The 23486-nt window shown below is 50.2% G+C and overlaps 1 protein-coding gene across 2 annotated transcripts in view; it reads right to left on the bottom strand.

The window, feature by feature from the left end:
* Nucleotides 1-2427: 2427 nt before the first annotated feature.
* PSMD12 (proteasome 26S subunit, non-ATPase 12) overlaps nucleotides 2428-23486 on the bottom strand; it is a 139115-nt gene continuing 118056 nt past the window's right edge. The window contains exons 1-11 of one of the 2 annotated variants that reach the window (XM_056550078.1): nucleotides 21823-22060; nucleotides 16788-16847; nucleotides 14495-14623; nucleotides 13728-13835; nucleotides 4116-4220; nucleotides 3861-4010; nucleotides 3594-3728; nucleotides 3407-3519; nucleotides 3140-3314; nucleotides 2915-2992; nucleotides 2428-2762 (exon numbers count right to left, since the gene is read on the bottom strand). In XM_056550078.1, coding sequence (XP_056406053.1) covers nucleotides 2553-2762; nucleotides 2915-2992; nucleotides 3140-3314; nucleotides 3407-3519; nucleotides 3594-3728; nucleotides 3861-4010; nucleotides 4116-4220; nucleotides 13728-13835; nucleotides 14495-14623; nucleotides 16788-16847; nucleotides 21823-21927 — 1368 coding nt within the window. In that variant the 5' untranslated portion in view covers nucleotides 21928-22060 and the 3' untranslated portion in view covers nucleotides 2428-2552. Of the gene's footprint in view, nucleotides 2763-2914; nucleotides 2993-3139; nucleotides 3315-3406; nucleotides 3520-3593; nucleotides 3729-3860; nucleotides 4011-4115; nucleotides 4221-13727; nucleotides 13836-14494; nucleotides 14624-16787; nucleotides 16848-21822; nucleotides 22061-23486 lie in introns of those variants that run through there. The other variant, XM_056550079.1, reaches the window with a different exon arrangement.

Genomic DNA, 23486 nt, shown 5'->3' with positions numbered 1-23486 from the left:
GGCGGGGACCATTGTTACTGGCCTTCCCCAGCCTAAATAACGGCAAACTGTTACCGACTAGGATTAACAGCGCCATATTTGGCGCTCTAGGCCTGTTGGTATCTGCTCTTCCCGGTACCCCTGTGACGGTGGGTACCAAGGTAATAATCAGGGTTAGCGCTAGGTGTTTTTGGGGCTAGCCCTAATCCCCGGCCTAGTAATCGACTCTGTCTATAAGACAGCTTCCACTACCAAGCCTGTAAAGTGATAAAAAAAAGAAAACACACACAAGGTAAAACATTTTTATTAGGAAAAACACTCCCCCACAGCCCTCGTTAACCATTTCATTATAACAAAACTAAAAAATTACAGATCATCGTCGTAGTCCACCGAATCCAACATAGTCCTCCGCATTCACCTATCTGAAACGAGAAGAAAAACGTTAAAAAAAATGGGTGTTCCCCCCCGCCTCCCCAGAGAGCCTAACTTACCACCCCCGTCCCAGCTCTGTCATCTATATAGATGTATACCCCTAATGAACTAACAAGCACAGCTACATTAACGTAGCAGAGCACAATGGCCTCTACTACTTTTGCAAAACTACAACTCTCATCCTGCCTGAACAGCATTTGGCTGTCTGGGCATGCTGGGAGTTGTAGCCCTTCACTGTATGACTAAGCTAAGCTACACCCCCCACTACACTCTCTACTACTAAGCTTCATCTGCCTGTAAAACTAAGTTAGCTACACTACACCTGTGTAAAACTGCACTAACAACGCTAAAACTGTGCCTAAGCTACGCTAACTATGCTAGACCTGGTTAAAACTATGCTATGCTAACTGCTAAAACTGCACTAACGCTACCACTAACTACACTACACCTGTGTAAAATTGCGCTAACACTACACTACGCTAACACTATGCTACACCAACTATACTAAAACTGCGCCAACACTATGCTCCACCATCTACCCTAAAACTGCGCTAATGCTACACTAACTACACTACACCTGTGCAAAACTACGCTACGCTAACTACGATAAAACTGCTCTAACACTACACTACGCTAACTACTCTACCTTAGTAAAACTACAACTGCCATCCTGCCTGGACAATCTTTAGCTGTTTGGGCATGCAGGGAGTTGTAGTCTCTTTACTTTAAAACCTATAACCTACCTCCTTTCACTATAAAACCTAAGCTACGCTATGTTACAATCTAAGCTAGCTACGCTACACTAATGCTAAACTACTAACGATGGTTTCCCTCTCTCCCTGCCCGCTACCTACTCTTACTATGTACAGATGCACACAGTTTTCTACAGACTTCTCTGAACAACTGCGCGCGGAAAGCTGCGCATGCGCTCTTATGGGCAGGGCTACACTCCTTAAGCTGGCTACATTAGCCCTACGCTGTCAAGAGTGCTACGCATGCGCTGTTTTCTACGAATCGAGGAGAACTTTAACGGCTGTTTGGCTGACGTCTGAGGCATGACGGGGGTTTGTCTGAGGCGTGACGGAGGTTTGTCTGGAGGCGTGACGGAGGTTTTTCTGGAGGCGTGACGGAGGTTTGTCCGAGGAGTGACGGAGGTTTTCTGGAGGCGTGACGGAGGTTAAGCTGAAGGTGTAATATTGGAGGATTTTGTCTTAAGGATGACAGAGGTTAACATGATGTACGACGGAGGAGGCGAGATTACTCTGATGGAGGACGGATTTTGAGGATGAGGGAGGAGGAATGATGGCTATTTGGCTGACGCCTGATGATGTCCTAATATGGACACCGTAAATCAGATATTTTTACCCAGTTCCTGAGGCGCTCGGTCAGAGCTGCACTATAAAGCATGGAGGAAAGACCAGAAGGCTGAGCCTTGGATGCGACAGGAGATGGAACACAGAGAGCCATATAAATGCTCTTATAGGGGAACTCCGGAGGGAACAGGCACTACCCGGTGTCCTCATACTGGAGCATCGGGAGGAATCTGCACAAGGTCCATCCCTCCCCCACTACCATAGCACAGCCATGTAAAGTATACGTTCAGCGATGTCATATCCTGTTTGTCATGTGACCGCCTCCTCTTACAGCACGATTGCATCACAGGATATCAGGGGATACATAGTATTTTATTTAGATTTAAAAGGGGTTTTGAACGCTTGGAGAGGGCGGCAGGGGTCGTGAGGTCACGCTACACACACCATCAATGCAAGTCTATAGGAGGGGGCATGGCGGCTGCCACGCCCCCTCCCATAGACTTGCATTGAGGGGGTGTGGCATGACCTCCGGAGGGACGTGGATGTGACCTTATGACCCCTTCACCCAGCGTTCGACACGAACACCGGGTGCCGCACAGAGATCACGGGGATCCGAGCTGCAGGACCCCCCCGTGATCAAAGGACCCTTCATTGTAGAAGCCGGGGTTGCTGGTCATGTGACGCACTGTAAACGTTGCGGAGTAAAGAGGCGCGGATCACCATCGTGCATCTGGATTTTATTATTAAGGTTTCAACAAAACATAAAGCAAATTCCAAAACTTAAAAAAAAAAAAAAAACAAGAGCCTATTATACAGCGCAGCGCCCCCTCACTGCAGGTTGTGGATCATCTCCTCCTTGGCGATCAGGTGCGTGGTCTTGTTCACCAGCGCCATCAGGGAGTTCAGCTTCTGGGACCAGTCGTTCAGGAGGTCGTTGGGGTCCTTGGGCCTCTGGAAGTTGATGATGCCGGCCATGCGGTCCACCTTGGCGTAGATCGTTTTGTTAACAACTAAATTGGAGAGAAATTCTTCAGATTCCTGGGAAGAAAGAAAAGGAGATGAAGAGAAGCGGCGCCAGAGATAAGGGGGCGGCCTGAAACAGATCACCTCTTATTAGGAAACAGCCAATCAGGATCCAGTGTATGGATGATGTCACAGGGGACATACAGGGTCAGATACCGATCACTTACATCGATGGAGAGGTCCAGGAGCTGCGCCATTCTCTTCCTTGTGATCCGTGTGTAATATTTCGCCATAATTCTTATATTCTGTAAATACATGAAAGACTTGGTGAGAGGCCGCAGCAAATGACCCCGACAACAGGGCCCTCACCCTCCGAATACCACCATTGGGCGCTCTTACTACAGGGGGCCCCACCCTCCAGATCCCACCAGGGGGGGCTGTGCGTGACCTACGTGCTCCACCACTCTGTTCTTCAGGTCCTTCCAGTGTTTCTCCCCCTCCTCCGTGTAGCTGAAGACGTCGGTGGCCTCACTGTCCAAGGATCCGTCCCTCAGCTCCTTCCCATACTCCTCCACCAGCACGTTCCACCGCATCAGCTCCATGGTGGTGAAGAGCTTCAGGAGGTCCCTGCAAGAACCCATCAGCATGTTACCTAGAACTGCCAGTGGCATCTACTACATTATCGGTAGTGTTACATGGGACTGACAGTCTCCCCTTACTTGTATTTGGGGATGTCTTCCAGCTTCTTGTCGGCGCTTATCCTGTGCACCAGGTCGGACTGCTCATTGTCGTAGGGGGACAGGATGACATAGAGGACGACGCTCTTCAGAGCCTGCAGCAAGAAATTGCAGTTGTCAAGAGGAGGCGGCCATGATAAGGCGCGGGGGGGTGGAGCTAGGGACTCACCTGCTTCCACTTGTTGCTCTCGGCCTGGATGCAGGGGGTGTCGTAGATGGCGCGGTAGTGCTTACAGATGGACAGGTAGGAGCCCTCGTGCTGGTCCAGCTGGATCATCAGGTTGTAATATTTCAGCTTCAGCTGCTGCAGGTAAAGAGCAAAGAAATCAGATGAACATGACGGCCATCGGGGCCAACCGCCGGGGATCCATCGGGGCCAACCGCCGGGGATCCATCGGGGCCAACCGCCGGGGATCCATCGGGGCAGCCTCCTTACCTCAGAGTTCTCATCCTGGAAGAACTTGGTGTTTATTTTCTTGCTGATGATCTGGGTGCGGATATAATCCTTCACCGCCAGGCACAGGCGCATCTGCTCCAGGATGAACTCCACCTTCTCCTTCTTCTCCATCGATCCGTATGTCTCCACCTAGAACCGCACACAACACGTTACAGGGGAGGGACCCCAATATGTATGGGGATAAGAGGCCGTCACCCTGCTGACGCTTATCCCGTAATCCTATTGTGTCCCCACCTGGAGCTCCTGCAGGATGGCCGCCGCCTCGGTCACATCCCCGCTCTGCTCTTTGATGCCTCCCAGCGTCTTGGTCAGACGAGCCCGCTCTATCTCCACATAAATCTGAAAGGGAAAAGAAGTTCCAATCAATGGATACAAATACATCAACTTAATAGAAGACACAAAAGAACATAAAGCGTTTCCTTGTGTGGGATCACCAGAGTAAGGTTGTGACGGAGGCTTGAATTAGTAACACGCTCACCTGAAACGGTTGTGCAAAATCCAGGCACAACACTTACAAAGACATATAGTGGAGAGAATCAGCTGCTGCGGCTTCCTGCGCCCAGACCATCGGCGTGAAGTGGACAATGGAGGAGTACAGAGAAATGGAAGCTTGAATCGCGCTGCTGGAAGCCCGATGTTCAAGATGGCAACTTCACAAGTCTTGAGTGGATCTAAAGGTAGTTTAATCAACAAACACATTTCTGGGTATTTAAAACCCTTTCATAAGGGGTGATACAAAGGGAAAACAGTGACCTCATCACCAGAAGTGACCTATCGGATTCCGGAGGGACGCCATCAGACTATAAAAATATTCACATGCACATAATAAAATAAAGGTAAAACAGTTTTATAATTGAAATAAACCAATTCTAAACGAATACTCATTTGTAAAAAAGGGGGAATGCAGATTTGGGTGTCGGGACCATGATTCAGTTCTTTCTATGCATTCATTAAGGCCCTCGGGCCAGAGATTGTGTTAAAATGGAAGATCCAGAAGGATTCTCTGTTAATGAGGTGTTGAAAACGATTTGTCACATCGGTCCCAATGGATTCAATAAGGATTAACCTCAATACAATCAGTATCGGCAGCATGGTTTAAGGTAACGTGTCGGGAGACGCTATGCTGCATGAATTTAGTATTTATATTGTGGCATTGTACAGTCCTATCTATATACTGCAATCCACATAGGATAGGAGATATACTACATAGGACGACCAACAGTTTCCCCAGTGAAATGGGAGATCATATTAGAAAGACCAGGGTGGGGGATCCAAGTGCAACATATATTCTCATATATTGTGGGAAAATGAGGTCTCCATTTTGACTACAGGACTTTCATTTTACCCCTCTTCTGCTCTGAATTAATTTGGGATTTAAATGAGTTTGTAAGCAAACTCCCTTTCGCCCGTTATTTTTCTTTTTCGGAAAATAAACAAGGTCCCGATTTTTGTTCCAGTGACCCATCGACACAAAGTACATCTTCACTGGAATCTACTCAATTATTTCCTCTTCTCCTGTACATTGTGGTAGAATAAAACATGTGAAGTACATTAAAAAATCTACTTTAATGATTCTAGAAAACTGGATAACACCTCTGGAATAAAATCATCTGACAACTTAAAGGGGTATTCCAGGAAAAAACTTTTTATATATCAACTGGCTCCAGAAAGTTAAATAGATTTGTAAATTAGAAAAGAACTCCGTCCGGCACCAAAGAATGGGGTCTACGATTAAGCCGAAACGCGTCAGACATCTTGATCTGTATGTATCCCGCTGTGGAATAAATAAAGACAAGCCTTTTACCCCATACTTTGGTGCCGGACGGAGTTCTCTTCCAGTATAAGGAGTTGCCGGAGGCGGTGCCGGCAGTCCGCTTCACAGGTGTGAGAGGTTTCCGACGCTGGTGAGAGCGGTATCCAAATCCTTTTTGCCTTACAAGATTTGTAAATTACTTCTATTAAAAAACTTAATCCTTTCAGTACTTATGAGCTTCTGAAGTTAAGGTTGTTCTTTTCTGTCTACGTGCTCTCTGATGACACGTGTCTCGGGAACCGCCCAGTTTAGAAGCAAATCCCCATAGCAAACCTCTTCTAAACAGGGCGGTTCCTGAGACACGTGTCATCAGAGAGCACGTAGACAGAAAAGAACAACCTTAACTTCAGAAGCTCATAAGTACTGAAAGGATTATGATTTTTTAATAGAAGTAATATAACTTTCTGGAGCCAGTTGATATATATAATAAAGTTTTTCCCTGGAATACCCCTTTAACTCCAGCTGAATGTAAGGGTTTAGAAACTGTACAAAATAATAACGATTTAATAATTAGACCCGTGGCTAAGCGGGGGGGGGGGCAAGGTCATCCTTAATAGATCGGATTACATTTTGGAAGCAATGAAGATTCTGTTAGATTCAGATTATTAAGACATTTTGCCTTATGATCCTTCATCTGAATATTTTATCCAGTATTAAAGTCTGATAAAAAATGCTGCTGATTTATTAATAAATAAGGAAGAATATGATTTTTTAATAATAAAAACCTACCAACTTCCCACTTTACTATGTACCAAAGATCCACAAGGATGAAAAGAACCCTCCCGGACGATCGATAATTTGGGGAGTTGGAGCCTTTAGCTGTCCACTTGGTGGACCTGTTTTTACAGATATATACAGTAACCCCCCCGACCTACGATGGCCCCGACATACCATATATATACAGTAACCCCTCCGACCTACGATGGCCCTGACATACCATATATACAGTAACCCCTCCGACCTACGATGGCCCTGACATACCATATATACAGTAACCCCTCCGACCTACGATGGCCCCGACATACCATATATACACAGTGACCCCTCCGACCTACGATGGCCCTGACATACCATATATATATACAGTGACCCCCCGACCTACGATGGCCCCGACATACCATATATATATACAGTGACCCCTCGACCTACGATGGCCCCGACATACCATATATATATACAGTGACCCCCCGACCTACGATGGCCCCGACATACCATATATATATATATACAGTGACCCCCCGACCAACGATGGCCCCGACATACGATCATTTCCACATACGATGGTCTCTCAGAGGCAGCATAAACATACGATGCTTTTGTATGTCGGGGCCATCGCATAAACAGCTATCCGGCAGCGCAGACTGCATCAGCTGACACCGGATAGCCGTTTACGGTGCCCCGTGTGGTCCGCTGACCATCACTTACCTGTCCTCGGGGCTCCGGCGCGTCCTCTTCGGGATCCTCTGCATCATCGGCGCTCTCCATTATCGTCATCATGTCGCTGCGCACGCCGTCCCGTCATCCAATAGGAGCAGCGTGTGTAGCGACGTGATGGCGGCAACGGAGAGCGAGGATGCCGAGGAAGCAGAGGCCTTACCGGGGACGCGGCGACAGCGATGGACGGCGACATCCAGGGCAGCGGTGACAAGCGGTGACGGTCCGGAGCGCCAGGGACAGGCGAGTACAAATTCCTATACCAGTGGTCTTCAACCTGCGGACCTCCAGATGTTGCAAAACATCTGGAGGTCCGCAGGTTGTAGACCACTGTCCTATACTTTACATTGCACGGATCTCTCAACATACGATGGTTTCAACAAACGATGGTCCATTTGGAACGGATTACCATCGTATGTTGAGGGACCAGTGTACATTAAAGGGGTACTCCGGTGAAATTTTATTTAATTTTTTTTTTTAAATCAACTGGTGCCAGAAAGTTAAACAGATTTGTAAATTACTTCTATTAAAAAAATCTTAGTCCTTCCTGTACTTATTAGCTGCTGAATACTACAGAGGAAATTATTTTATTTTTTGAACACAGAGCTCTCTGCTGACATTACGAGCACAGTGCTCTCTGCTGACGTCTCTGTCCATAGCAGCATATGTTTTTCTATGGGGATTTCCTTTTACTCTGGACAGTTCCTAAAATGGACTGAGAGGTCAGCAGAGAGCACTGTGCTCATGATGTCAGCAGAGAGCACTGTGCTTGTGATGTCAGCAGAGAGCTCTGTGTTTCAAAAAGAAAAGAATTTCCACTGTAGTATTCAGCATCTAATAAGTACAGGCAGGATTAAGATTTTTTTCGTGCACTTTACTCCAATATCATGGAGGGAAAAGGAGATAGCGGCAAGAAGATATTTTTTGGATATGGATGATGAAATTAGTGATGCACAATCAATGTTTAATTTACTCAATTATTAATATTTTACAACATAATGTTTTCTCTCTTAATGACCAAATTTTAGGCAGGTGCGGGGATGTGCCACGGGGACTCGTTTCGCCCCTAGTTATACAAATTTGTACATGAGGCGTTTGGAGTCCCTATTTGTGGTGGATCCCATATATAGATGACCTCATTATGGAATGGCACCGAGGATGAGGCTTTGGATTTTCTAACACATTTGAATAATAATAATTGGGGTCCAGTATTTACCAGTACAATATCTGATACGTCACTTGTTTTTCTGGATTTGGAGATTTTTAAAGAGGACTCCTGTTTTTTTTTTACAAACACGAACGCACTTTAAGAAAGTGGATGTAAAGCGTTTTCTCCACTACGATAGTTACCACTTTCCCAATAGGATCAAAAATACCCCTTTTGGTCAGTTATCAACAAACAAGATTTGCCGAAAACAGGCTACCCCAAAAAAGTGCCGAAAAAGCTAGAGGACTAACACAAAGATCTTGTAGAACAAAATGGATAAAAACAAAACAAGATAATTCATCTGGAAAAGAATAATATGAGGAAATATAACTTCAATAACGCACCGAAGAAAATACGTGGCATTTTAAACAAACATTGGTCCAACTTACAAGCCGACTCCATTTTAAAGAAATTGCTTTCCAAAAAAATTGTAGAGCTAAAACGTTGCGAAATCGCTTTGCACCAAGTAGGTTAAAAAACAAACAAACTTACAACTACTTCTTTTTAGGGCTGGGCGGTATATCGGTTCATACCGGATACTGAAATTTTTGTGCTGCACGATATGAATTTTAACCCATAACACAATACCAGTTTGGCCCCTCCCCCTCGGGAAAGAATGAATTATCAGCCCAGCGCTGCGCTGTCCCCATATCGGGGAACTAATCCTATGTGACCCGCAAGCGCTGTTTACCTCCCCCAATTAATTATTAGCCCAGCGCTGTCGCCATCAGGGTACTACTCACATGTCACCCGCATGCGCTGCCCTCCTCGTCCTGTTTGTTGCGGCTGCCGATGCATTGCCATAGAATGAGATGCTCCGCCTCCATCACATCCCATTGGCTCACACTTGTCACGTGACCTATTTAACAGTCACGCATCGACACGCACCGCAGTCTCAGTTTGGCTATCACAGGGCGAAGATCTCCTCTCCCTGTGATAGCTGAAGCTGCGCGGAGGTCACATGGCCTCTGTGGCCCAATTCAATCGCGCCACAGGAGCTCATACATTTACTCAGCTCATACGGCTCCTACATTTACTATTTTATTACATTTACTGTTTTATAGATCTACAGCGCTATCAGGACCCCTATGCACGATAGCGCTGTCAGCGTGCCTCCCCGCGAGTGCGATAGATCAACAGCGCTATCGGGACCCCTATGCCCGATAGCGCTGTCAGCGTGCCTCCCCGCGAGTGCGATAGATCAACAGCGCTATCGGGACCCCTATGCCCGATAGCGCTGTCAGCGTGCCTCCCCGCGAGGGCGATAGATCAACAGCGCTATCGGGACCCCTATGCCCGATAGCGCTGTCAGCGTGCCTCCCCGCGAGCGCAATAGATCCACAGCGCTATCGGGACCCCTATGCCCGATAGCGCTGTCAGCGTGCCTCCCCGCGAGCGCGATAGATCAACAGTGCTATCGGGACCCCTATGCCCGATAGCGCTGTCAGCGTGCCTCCCCGCGAGCGCAATAGATCCACAGCGCTATCGGGACCCCTATGCCCGATAGCGCTGTCAGCGTGCCTCCCCGCGAGCGTGATAGATCAACAGCGCTATCGGGACCCCTATGCACGATAGCGCTGTCAGCGTGCCTCCCCGCGAGCGCGATAGATCCACAGCGCTATCGGGACCCCTATGCCCGATAGCGCTGTCAGCGTGCCTCCCCGCGAGCGCGATAGATCCACAGCGCTATCGGGACCCCTATGCACGATAGCGCTGTCAGCGTGCCTCCCCGCGAGCGCGATAGATCCACAGCGCTATCAGGACCCCTATGCCCGATAGCGCTGTCAGCGTGCCTCCCCGCGAGTGCGATAGATCAACAGCGCTATCGGGACCCCTATGCCCGATAGCGCTGTCAGCGTGCCTCCCCGCGAGCGGGATAGATCAACAGCGCTATCAGGACCCCTATGCCCCATAGCGCTGTCAGCGTGCCTCCCCGCGAGTGCGATAGATCAACAGCGCTATCGGGACCCCTATGCCCGATAGCGCTGTCAGCGTGCCTCCCCGCGAGCGCGATAGATCCACAGCGCTATCGGGACCCCTATGCCCGATAGCGCTGTCAGCGTGCCTCCCCGCGAGCGCGATAGATCTACAGCGCTATCGGGACCCCTATGCCCGATAGCGCTGTCAGCGTGCCTCCCCGCGAGCGCTTACTACACCCCACACCTCTACTCCCCGTCCCCCGTTAACCCTCAGGGAGCGGGGAACACACAGTAGAGCATCGGGCACAGGTAAAGTAGTACTGCGCAGGCGCAGCACTACGCAAATAGCGTAGGGCTAAAGTTAGTATTGCGCGTGCTCAGTTGTCCAGCTGGCCATGCGCAGTCTGTATGCATTGCAATAGAATGAGATTTGCCTTCGGATGGCTCCGTGCAGCTTCAGCTATGACAAGGAGAGGAGATCCTCGCCCTGTGATAGCCAAACTGAGACTGCGGTGCGTGTCGATGCGTGACGGTTAAATAGGTCACGTGACAAGCGTGAGCCAATAGGATGTGATGGAGGCGGAGCATCTCATTCTATGGCAAATCTCATTCTATGGCAATGCACTGACACTCTATACAAGTGGTTTCCAACCTGCGGACCTCCAGATGTTGCAAAACTACAACTCCCAGCATGCCCGGACAGCCAACGGCTGTCCGGGCATGCTGGGAGTTGTAGTTTTGCAACATCTGGAGGTCCGCAGGTTGGAAACCACTGCTCTATACTGTGCGGTATCCCTATGCCCAGGCTGCAAAAAATAAACTTTAACTCACCTCCCGTTGGTCCGATACCGACCTCACTTTTTTCATGGGGATGGGAACATCGGACAGCCGTCAGCCTATCACCGGCCGCAACGATGTTCCTCCTCGGCTGGTGATAGGCTGAGCGCACTGTCATGTAAGAAGCCGGCTCCTTACATGACAGTGCGCTCAGCCTATGACTGGCCGAGGCAGAACATTGTTGCGGCCGGTGATAGGCCGACGGCTGTCCGATGTTCCCATCCCCAGCGTAAGGCCGACGTAGGTGCGGTAAAGTTTATTTTGTTTACCTTTTGCAGCCCGGGCATAGGGATACAGCGTACAGTATAGAGTGTCAGCGCCGGCGGCCACAACAATCAGGACGGGGAGGGCAGCGCATGCGGGTGACATGTGAGTATTTACCCCGATGGGGATGTGGGCTGATAATATGGGGGGGGGGGGGGGCTAGGAAATACCCTTATATACCGTGGAACTGCCAAAAGTTTAAAAAATACCGTGAAACACACATTTGGTCATACTGCCCAGCCCTACTTCTTTTACAAATAAAAGATTCTTGCGCAGGCACCTTCCGTTGTGGATCCCAGAGATGCCTATTAGAGATGAGCGAACTTACAGTAAATTCGATTCGTCACAAACTTCTCGGCTCGGCAGTTGATGACTTTTCCTGCATAAATTAGTTCAGCTTTCAGGTGCTCCTGTGGGCTGGAAAAGGTGGATACAGTCCTAGGAGACTCTTTCCTAGGACTGTATCCACCTTTTCCAGCCCACCGGAGCACCTGAAGGCTGAACTAATTTACGCAGGATAAGTCATCAACTGCCAAGCCGAGAAGTTTGTGACGAATGCCTATGTCTCTAATGCCTATGTTGCAATTGGATCCCCCACCCTGGTATTTCTAATATGATCTCCCATTCCACTGGGGAAACTGTTGGTCGTCCTATGTAGTATATCTCCTATCCTATGTGGATTGCAGTATATAGATAGGACTGTACAATGCCACAATATAAATACTAAATTCATGCAGCATAGCGTCTCCCGACACGTTACCTTAAACCATGCTGCCGATAATGATTGTATTGAGGTATTGGTTATTGAATCCATTGGGACCGATGTGACAAATCATTTTCAACACCTCATTAACAGAGAATCCTTCTGGATCTTCCGTTTTAATACAATCTCTGTCCCAAGGGCCTTAAAAGGGGTACTCCGGTGAAAATTTATTTATTTATTTATTTTTTTAATCAACTGGTGCCAGAAAGTTAAAGGGGTACTCCGCCCCAGACATCTTATCCCTTATCCAAAGCATAGGGGATAAGATGTCAGATCGCCGCGGTCCCGCTGCTGGGGACCCCCTGGATCATTACTGCACAGAGCGAGTTCGCTCTGCATGTAATGACGGGCGATACAGGGGACGGAGCATCGTTAAGTCACTGCTCCGCCCCTCGTGACATCACGGCGCGTCCCCTTAATGCAAGTCTATGACAGGGGGCGTGACGACAGCCACGCCCCCTCCCATAGACATGTATTGAAGGGGGCGTGCCGTGACGTCACGAGGGGCGGAGCAGTGACGTAACGATGCTTCGTCCCCTGTATCGCCCGTCATTACATGCAGAGCGAACTCGCTCTGTGCAGTAATGATAGCGTGGTGCCGCAGCGGGGATCCTGGGGCTCCCCAGCAGCGGGACCGCGGCGATCTGACATCTTATCCCCTATCCTTTGGATAGGGGATAAGATGTCTAGGGGCGGAGTACACCTTTAAACAGATATGTAAATTACTTCTATTAAAACATCTTAATCCTTCCTGTACTTATTAGCTGCTGAATACTACAGAGGAAATTCTTTTCCGTTTGAAACACAGAGCTCTCTGCTGACATCATGAACACAGTGCTCTCTGCTGACATCATGAACACAGTGCTCTCTGCTGACATCATGAACACAGTGCTCTCTGCTGACATCTCTGTCCATTTTAGGAACTGTCCTGGGTAAAAGGAAATCCCCATAGCAAACATATGCTGTTCTGGACAGTTCCTAAAATGGACAGAGATGTCAGTTAACTTTCTGTTAACTTTCCGGCACCAGTTGATTTAAAAAAAAAAGAAAATAAATAAAAATAAAAAAAGTTTTTCACCGGAGTACCCCTTTAATAAATGCATATAAGGAACTGAATCCTGATCCCGACACCCAAATCTGCATTCCCCTTTTTTGTTTTTTCCCCTTTTTTGTTTAGAATGGGTTTATTTAAATTATAAAACAGTTTTACCTTGATTTTATTATGTGCATGTGAATATTTTCATAGTCTGATGACGTCCCTCCGGAATCCGATAGGTCACTTCCGGTCATGAGGTCACTTTGTGTATAAAAGTCTGTGTTTTCCCTTTGTTGTATCACCCCTGATGAAGGGGTTTTAAATACCCAGAAACGTGTTGGGCGATTAAACTACCTTAAAACCCACTCAAGTCTTTTGATGTTGCCATCTTGAACACCGGCCTTCCAGCAGCGCGATTCAAGCTTCCATTTCTCTGCACTCCTCCATTACTCACTTAATAGAGCAGTGTAAAGCGAAGTAAAGAACAAAGCAGAGCTGCAGGTAAACAATCCTCCACAAGACTGTAAGTGATGGGGGTGGAGTGTAGTATGGGGGGACCCCCGGGGACCTCACCTTTCCCTCGGTCACGGTCCTCAGCGTGTCGATTAACCGCAGCTTGATGGGAAGGTCTGTGATCTCCTCCACGTACTTACAGCACTGCTGCACCATCTTAGCCACTGCCTGGAAGAGAGACAGACGTCAGTCCTGTGTACAGTGACCCCCACCCTTCACCACTGACCCCTACATCCAAAGTGGACAATCCTGGTAACAAGCTGAAACTAGTCACATGACACAAAACATCACCTCTGACCCCCTATGTACATAGGGAATACCCCCTGCAATAAGCTAGGACTGGTCACATGGCACAAAACGTCACCTTCTCCAGCCCATCCCCTCCATCGCCCTCTGACCCTTTCTGTATTAAGAAACCTTTTGTAATGGAAAGTCCCAGAGAACTCTAGAAACACAAAAGGAGAGGATGTCACATGACCCTGAATGAGTCATGTGACATCCTCAGTGAGCCCCTCAGGGTCAGAGGCGTTCTTAAAGCCCCATCAAGAGTCAGAGGTGGTCTCAGAGCACCCCCAGGGGTCACAGGTGGTCTCACAGCCCCCCTCGAGTGTTAGAGGCGGTCTCAGAGCTCCCCCCCCCCAAGGGTCAGAGGCGGTCTTAAAGTCCCCCCTCCAAAGGTGAGAGGCGGTCTCAGAGCCACCCAATTGTCAGAGGCGGACTCAAAGCTCCCCCAACAAAAGGTCAGAGGCAGTCTTTGAGCTCCCCCAAGGATAAGAGGTGGTCTCACAGCGCCCGAGTATCAGAGGCAGTCTCACAGCGCCCCCTACCTGTTTCAGCTGGCTCCTCCTCTTTGATAGCAGCATGATGTTCTCGTTCAGCAGGTCCCAATCCTTGGCCTCGTAGCACATCTTCACCACCGCCACCAGGATACGAGACGTGGACACCATGTCAGACGCCTGCAAGATAAGGAAAAGACAGTGAGCACCTGAAAGTAGAGCAGACGCCCCCAGCTGGGGAGCTACAGGGACCGGCACACCGGGGGAGCTACAGGGACCGGCACACCGGGGGAGCTACAGGGACCGGCACACCGGGGGAGCTACAGGGACCGGCACACCGGGGGATCTATCCCCCCCCCCGGACCTCTGATCTATCCCTCTATCCCTATCCCCCCCCCCCCCCGGACCCCTGATCTATCCCTATCCCCGCCCCCCCCGGACCCCTGATCTATCCCTATCCCCCCCCCCGGACCCCTGATCTATCCCTATCCCCCCCGGACCCCTGATCTATCCCTATCCCCCCCCGGACCCCTGATCTATCCCTATCCCCCCCTGACCCCTGATCTATCCCTATCCCCCCCTGACCCCTGATCTATCCCTATCCCCCCCTGACTCCTGATCTATCCCTATCCCCCCCTGACTCCTGATCTATCCCTATCCCCCCCTGACTCCTGATCTATCCCTATCCCCCCCTGACCCCTGATCTATCCCTATCCCCCCCCTGACCTATCCCTATCCCCCCCCTGACTCCTGATCTATCCCTATCCCCCCCTGACTCCTGATCTATCCCTATCCCCCTCTGACCACTAATCTATCCCTATCCCCCCCTGACCCCTAATCTATCCCTATCCCCCCTGACCCCCAATCTGTCCCTATCCCCCCCTGACCCCTGATCTATCCCTATCCCCCCCCTGACCCCTGATCTATCCCTATCCCCCCCCTGACCCCTGATCTATCCCTATCCCCCCCTGACCCCTGATCTATCCCTATCCCCCCCTGATCTATCCCTATCCCCCCCCTGACCCCTGATCTATCCCTATCCCCCCTGACCCCTGATCTATCCCTATCCCCCCTGACCCCTGATCTATCCCTATCCCCCCTGACCCCTGATCTATCCCTATCCCCCCTGACCCCTGATCTATCCCTATCCCCCCTGACCCCTGATCTATCCCTATCCCCCCCTGACCCCTGATCTATCCCTATCCCCCCCCTGACCCCTGATCTATCCCTATCCCCCCCTGACCCCTGATCTATCCCTATCCCCCCCCTGACCCCTGATCTATCCCTATCCCCCCCCTGACCCCTGATCTATCCCTATCCCCCCCCTGACCCCTGATCTATCCCTATCCCCCCCCTGACCCCTGATCTATCCCTATCCCCCCCTGACCCCTGATCTATCCCTATCCCCCCCTGACCCCTGATCTATCCCTATCCCCCCCTGACCCCTGATCTATCCCTATCCCCCCTGACCCCTGATCTATCCCTATCCCCCCCTGACCCCTGATCTATCCCTATCCCCCCCTGACCCCTGATCTATCCCTATCCCCCCCTGACCCCTGATCTATCCCTATCCCCCCCTGACCCCTGATCTATCCCTATCCCCCCCTGACCCCTGATCTATCCCTATCCCCCCCTGACCCCTGATCTATCCCTATCCCCCCCTGACCCCTGATCTATCCCTATCCCCCCCTGACCCCTGATCTATCCCTATGACCCCCCTGACCCCTGATCTATCCCTATCCCCCCCAGTCTCCTGATCTATCACTATCCCCCCCTGGACCCTTGATCTATCACTATCCCCCCCCCCGGACCCCTGATCTATCACTATCTGCCCTCCCCCCCCGGACCCCTGATCCATCACTATCCCCCCCGGACCCCTGATCTATGACTATCCCCCCCCCCCCCCCCGGACCCCTGATCTATCACTATCCCCCCCGGACCCCTGATCTATCACTATCCCCCCCGGACCCCTGATCTATCACTATCCCCCGGACCCCTGATCTATCACTATCCCCCCCCGGACCCCTGATCTATCACTATCCCCCCCCGGACCCCTGATCTATCACTATCCCCCCCCGGACCCCTGATCTATCACTATCCCCCCCCGGACCCCTGATCTATCACTATCCCCCCCCCGGACCCCTGATCTATCACTATCCCCCCCCGGACCCCTGATCTATCACTATCCCCCCCCGGACCCCTGATCTATCACTATCCCCCCCCGGACCCCTGATCTATCACTATCCCCCCCGGACCCCTGATCTATCACTATCCCCCCCGGACCCCTGATCCATCACTATCCCCCCCCGGCCCCCTGATCCATCACTATCCCCCCCGGACGCACCGTTCGGGTCTGTTTCTCCAGGGAGAGCAGCGTCTCAATCACTTCCTGCAGTTTTCCCTCCTGAAAAATAAAGGAAAATCATCAATAAAATGTCTCAGATGACATCACAAGGGAAAACAATGTAATCATGGGGAACCCGCGGGGGCCAGGACTACAATCAGGTGTCTAGGATCAAATGCTCACTAGTTCTGATCTCTACTTGTTGTCAGTGAATGGGTGCCCCATCCTACATTATCCTGCAAGCACAGGGTGATTCAGGAAGGACAGTGCACAGGCAGAGGGGGATCGGCAGGAGGGCGCACAGGCAGAGGGGGATCGGCAGGAGGGCGCACAGGCAGAGGGGGATCGGCAGGAGGGCGCACAGGCAGAGGGGGATCGGCAGGAGGGCGCACAGGCAGAGGGGGATCGGCAGGAGGGTGCACAGGCAGAGGGGCATCGTCAGGAGGGCGCACAGGCAGAGGGGGATCGTCAGGAGGGCGCACAGGCAGAGGGGGATCGGCAGGAGGGCGCACAGGCAGAGGGGGATCGGCAGGAGGGTGCAAAGGCAGAGGGGGATCGGCAGGAGGGTGCAAAGGCAGAGGGGGATCGGCAGGAGGGTGCACAGGCAGAGGGGGATCTGTAGGAGGGTGCACAGGCAGAGGGGGATCGTCAGGAGGGTGCACAGGCAGAGGGGGATCGGCAGGGGGGTGCACAGGCAGAGGGGGATCGTCAGGAGGGTGCACAGGCAGAGGGGGATCGGCAGGGGGGTGCACAGGCAGAGGGGGATCGGCAGGAGGGCGCACAGGCAGAGAGGGATCTGTAGGAGGGTCACCAACACATATCCATCTGGATGTTTACAAATACCGGAACAAAACTTTTCCGGAACACTTGATTGGGCGCATTAGAAACAATTCTCCCATTTTACTGTGCCTATCCCTGGGGCCCACGATACTGTCTCCTAATACCAGGGCCCCCCAATACCGTAACTTATACCTGTCGCCCCCAATACTGTCCCTCATCCCCGGGGCCCTAATACTGTCCATATAGCTGTCACCCTGATACTGTCCATATAGCTGTCACCCTAATACTGTCCATATAGCTGTCACCCTGATACTGTCCATATAGCTGTCACCCTAATACTGTCCATATAGCTGTCACCCTGATACTGTCCATATAGCTGTCACCCTAATACTGTCCATATAGCCATCACCCTGATACTGTCCCTTATCCCCGGGGCCCCTAATACTGTCCATATAGCCATCACCCTGATACTGTCCCTTATCCCCGGGGCCCCTAATACTGTCCATATAGCCATCACCCTGATACTGTCCCTTATCCCCGGGGCCCCTAATACTGTCCATATAGCCGTCACCCTGATACTGTTCCTTATCCCCGGGGCCCCTAATACTGTCCATATAGCCATCACCCTGATACTATCCCTTATCCCCGGGGCCCCTAATACTGTCCATATAGCCATCACCCTAATACTGTCAATTATCCCCAGGGCCCCTAATACTGTCACTTCTTATACCGGGGCCCCTAATAGCCGTCACCCTGATACTATTTCTTCTAATCCTGGGGCCCCTAATAGCCGTCACCCTGATACTATTTCTTCTTATACCGGGGCCCCTAATAGCCGTCACCCTGATACCATTTCTTCTTATCCCGAGGTCCCTAATAACCGTCACCCTGATACTATTTCTTCTTATCCCGGGGCCCCTAATAACCGTCACCCTGATACTATTTCTTCTTATCCCGGGGCCCCTAATAACCGTCACCCTGATACTATTTCTTCTTATACCGGGGCCCCTAATAACCGTCACCCTGATACTATTTCTTCTTATCCCGGGGCCCCTAATAACCGTCACCCTGATACTATTTCTTCTTATCCCGGGGCCCCTAATAACCGTCACCCTGACACTATTTCTTCTTATCCCTGGGCCCCTAATAGCCGTCACCCTGATACTATTTCTTCTTATCCCGGGGCCCCTAATAGCCGTCACCCTGATACTATTTCTTCTTATCCCGGGGCCCCTAATAGCCGTCACCCTGATACTATTTCTTCTTATCCCGGGGCCCCTAATAGCCGTCACCCTGATACTATTTCTTCTTATCCCGGGGCCCCTAATAGCCGTCACCCTGATACTATTTCTTCTTATCCCGGGGCCCCTAATAGCCGTCACCCTGATACTATTTCTTCTTATCCCGGGGCCCCTAATAGCCGTCACCCTGACACTATTTCTTCTTATACCGGGGCCCCTAATAGTCGTCACCCTGATACTATTTCTTCTTATACCGGGGCCCCTAATAGCCGTCACCCTGATACTATTTCTTCTTATCCCGGGGCCCCTAATAGCCGTCACCCTGATACTATTTCTTCTTATACCGGGGCCCCTAATAGCCGTCACCCTGATACTATTTCTTCTTATACCGGGGCCCCTAATAGCCGTCACCCTGATAGTATTTCTTCTTATACCGTGGCCCCTAATAGCCGTCACCCTGATACTATTTCTTCTTATCCCGGGGCCCCTAATAGCCGTCACCCTGATACTATTTCTTCTTATCCCGGGGCCCCTAATAGCCGTCACCCTGATACTATTTCTTCTTATACCGTGGCCCCTAATAGCCGTCACCCTGATACTATTTCTTCTTATACCGTGGCCCCTAATAGCCGTCACTCTGATACTATTTCTTCTTATCCCGGGGCCCCTAATAGCCGTCACCCTGATACTATTTCTTCTTATCCCGGGGCCCCTAATAGCCGTCACCCTGATACTATTTCTTCTTATACCGGGGCCCCTAATAGCCGTCACCCTGATACTATTTCTTCTTATACCGTGGCCCCTAATAGCCGTCACTCTGATACTATTTCTTCTTATCCCGGGGCCCCTAATAGCCGTCACCCTGATACTATTTCTTCTTATCCCGGGGCCCCTAATAGCCGTCACCCTGATACTATTTCTTCTTATACCGTGGCCCCTAATAGCCGTCACCCTGATACTATTTCTTCTTATACCGTGGCCCCTAATAGCCGTCACTCTGATACTATTTCTTCTTATCCCGGGGCCCCTAATAGCCGTCACCCTGATACTATTTCTTCTTATACCGGGGCCCCTAATAGCCGTCACCCTGATACTATTTCTTCTTATACCGTGGCCCCTAATAGCCGTCACCCTGATACTATTTCTTCTTATACCGGGGCCCCTAATAGCCGTCACCCTGATACTATTTCTTCTTATACCGTGGCCCCTAATAGCCGTCACCCTGATACTATTTCTTCTTATCCCGGGGCCCCTAATAGCCGTCACCCTGATACTATTTCTTCTTATCCCGGGGCCCCTAATAGCCGTCACCCTGATACTATTTCTTCTTATCCCGGGGCCCCTAATAGCCGTCACCCTGATACTATTTCTTCTTATCCCGGGGCCCCTAATAGCCGTCACCCTGATACTATTTCTTCTTATCCCGGGGCCCCTAATAGTCGTCACCCTGATACTATTTCTTCTTATACCGGGGCCCCTAATAGCCGTCACCCTGATACTATTTCTTCTTATACCGGGGCCCCTAATAGCCGTCACCCTGATACTATTTCTTCTTATACCGGGGCCCCTAATTGCCGTCACCCTGATACTATTTCTTCTTATACCGGGGCCCCTAATAGCCGTCACCCTGATACTATTTCTTCTTATCCCGGGGCCCCTAATAGCCGTCACCCTGATACTATTTCTTCTTATCCCGAGGCCCCTAATAACCGTCACCCTGATACTATTTCTTCTTATCCCGGGGCCCCTAATAACCGTCACCCTGATACTATTTCTTCTTATCCCGGGGCCCCTAATAGCCGTCACCCTGATACTATTTCTTCTTATCCCGGGGCCCCTAATAGCCGTCACCCTGATACTATTTCTTCTTATACCGGGGCCCCTAATAACCGTCACCCTGATACTATTTCTTCTTATACCGGGGCCCCTAATAGCCGTCACCCTGATACTATTTCTTCTTATCCCGGGGCCCCTAATAGCCGTCACCCTGATACTATTTCTTCTTATCCCGGGGCCCCTAATAGCCGTCACCCTGATACTATTTCTTCTTATACCGGGGCCCCTAATAGCCGTCACCCTGATACTATTTCTTCTTATACCGTGGCCCCTAATAGCCGTCACCCTGATACTATTTCTTCTTATACCGGGGCCCCTAATAGCCGTCACCCTGATACTATTTCTTCTTATACCGTGGCCCCTAATAGCCGTCACCCTGATACTATTTCTTCTTATCCCGGGGCCCCTAATAGCCGTCACCCTGATACTATTTCTTCTTATCCCGGGGCCCCTAATAGCCGTCACCCTGATACTATTTCTTCTTATCCCGGGGCCCCTAATAGCCGTCACCCTGATACTATTTCTTCTTATCCCGGGGCCCCTAATAGCCGTCACCCTGATACTATTTCTTCTTATCCCGGGGCCCCTAATAGTCGTCACCCTGATACTATTTCTTCTTATACCGGGGCCCCTAATAGCCGTCACCCTGATACTATTTCTTCTTATACCGGGGCCCCTAATAGCCGTCACCCTGATACTATTTCTTCTTATACCGGGGCCCCTAATTGCCGTCACCCTGATACTATTTCTTCTTATACCGGGGCCCCTAATAGCCGTCACCCTGATACTATTTCTTCTTATCCCGGGGCCCCTAATAGCCGTCACCCTGATACTATTTCTTCTTATCCCGAGGCCCCTAATAACCGTCACCCTGATACTATTTCTTCTTATACCGGGGCCCCTAATAGCCGTCACCCTGATACTATTTCTTCTTATCCCGGGGCCCCTAATAACCGTCACCCTGATACTATTTCTTCTTATCCCGGGGCCCCTAATAACCGTCACCCTGATACTATTTCTTCTTATCCCGGGGCCCCTGGCACTCTCCCTTATTTCTGGGCCCCCAATACTGTCCCTATCCCTGGGGTCCCTTCACAGCTCCGCCTCCCTACATGCACACAAGGGCCCTCCGGGGCCCGCACTAGCCCCGTTACAGCCGTGACTCAGCCCCCTCTCACCGCAGCCAGCTTCTCACACTCCGGCAGCCGCTGGTCCACAGTGGCGCTGTAGTCCACCTCCATCTTCACGATGCGGCCCTCGCTCCGCTCCGTATCGTCCGCCATGGTGACTCGAGAACACAGACCGACCGAAGCCTCACAGCACCGGGGAGACAGGAGCAGGCACCGCCGGGGACACCTACAGGATCAGGACCCCGATGACAATAGAGAATGACTGTGGACAGGCGGACGGCGGGGCAGCCCTGTGACGTCACCACGCAGCGCGCAGGGACCTTTCCCACCCTTCATTCAGCTTTATTACGACTTGTACAAAATAACAAAAAACATTTTTGCCAGAAACAGATAAGTGGTTTCTCAAAGACGTTATTTAAATCACGTGACCCTCAAAACTCCTCCCAGATGTGACTGAATCATGTGACTCAGTGGGGTTTGCTTTATGTTGTTGTGCCAGCTATTGTTCTCTGTTATCAGCCACTCCAGGCTCATAGATAGAGATTTCTCCAGGATTCGAAAAACAGCGCCCTCCCTGTCCTCAGGTAGTGTGTGATATTGCAGTGAATGGAGCCAAGTTGTAATAACACACAAAACCTTAGACCAGTGTTTTCCAACCAAGGTGCCTCCAGCTGTTGCAAAACTACAACTCCCAGCATTAGATTTACCACATAATGGGGGAATTTATCAGCAGGCGCCTTTTCTGGTGTAGAAAAGTTGCAGAAATGTCCTTGGCAAAAATTGTGCTGTACACAGCATTAAAAAAATCACAGGGGGTGAAAAAGTCACCGGAAAGGAACCACACGAAGAAGTAACATTTCAGAAATAAGTGTACTACCGCCATCTTTATCACAGGCCCTGCAGCATTTAATAAATAAGGCGCATGTACACTGCAACTACACCATTACAACCTGTGTATAACATCAGTGACCAACACAAAACCTGCGTATAACATCAGTGACCTGCAGAAAACCTGTGTATAACATCAGTGACCTACACAAAACCTGCGTATTACATCAGCGACCTACAGAAAACCTGTGTATAACATCAGCGACCTACAGAAAACCTGTGTATAACATCAGCGACCTACAGAAAACCTGTGTATAACATCAGTGACCTACAGAAAACCTGTATATAACATCAGTGACCTACACAAAACCTGCGTATAACATCAGTGACCTGCAGAAAACCTGTATATAACATCAGTGACCTACACAAAACCTGCGTATAACATCAGTGACCTACACAAAACCTGTGTATAACATCAGTGACCTACAGAAAACCTGTGTATAACATCAGCGACCTACAGAAAACCTGTGTATAACATAAGCGACCTACAGAAAACCTGTGTATAACATCAGTGACCTACACAAAACCTGTGTATAACATCAGTGACGTGCAGAAAACCTGTGTATAACATCAGTGACCTATACAAAACCTGCGTATAACATCAGTGACCTACACAAAACCTGCGTATAACATCAGCGACCTACAGAAAACCTGTGTATAACATAAGCGACCTACAGAAAACCTGTGTATAACATCAGTGACCTGCAGAAAACCTGTATATAACATCAGTGACCTACAGAAAGCCTGTGTATAACATCAGTGACCTACACAAAACCTGTGTATAACATCAGTGACCTACACAAAACCTGTGTATAACATCAGTG

This window comes from Hyla sarda, chromosome 13 (genome assembly GCF_029499605.1).
Source record: "Hyla sarda isolate aHylSar1 chromosome 13, aHylSar1.hap1, whole genome shotgun sequence".
Lineage (NCBI taxonomy): Eukaryota > Metazoa > Chordata > Amphibia > Anura > Hylidae > Hyla > Hyla sarda.
The sequence above is the reverse complement of the archived record's forward strand: the minus strand, read 5'-3'. Positions and strand labels throughout refer to the sequence as shown.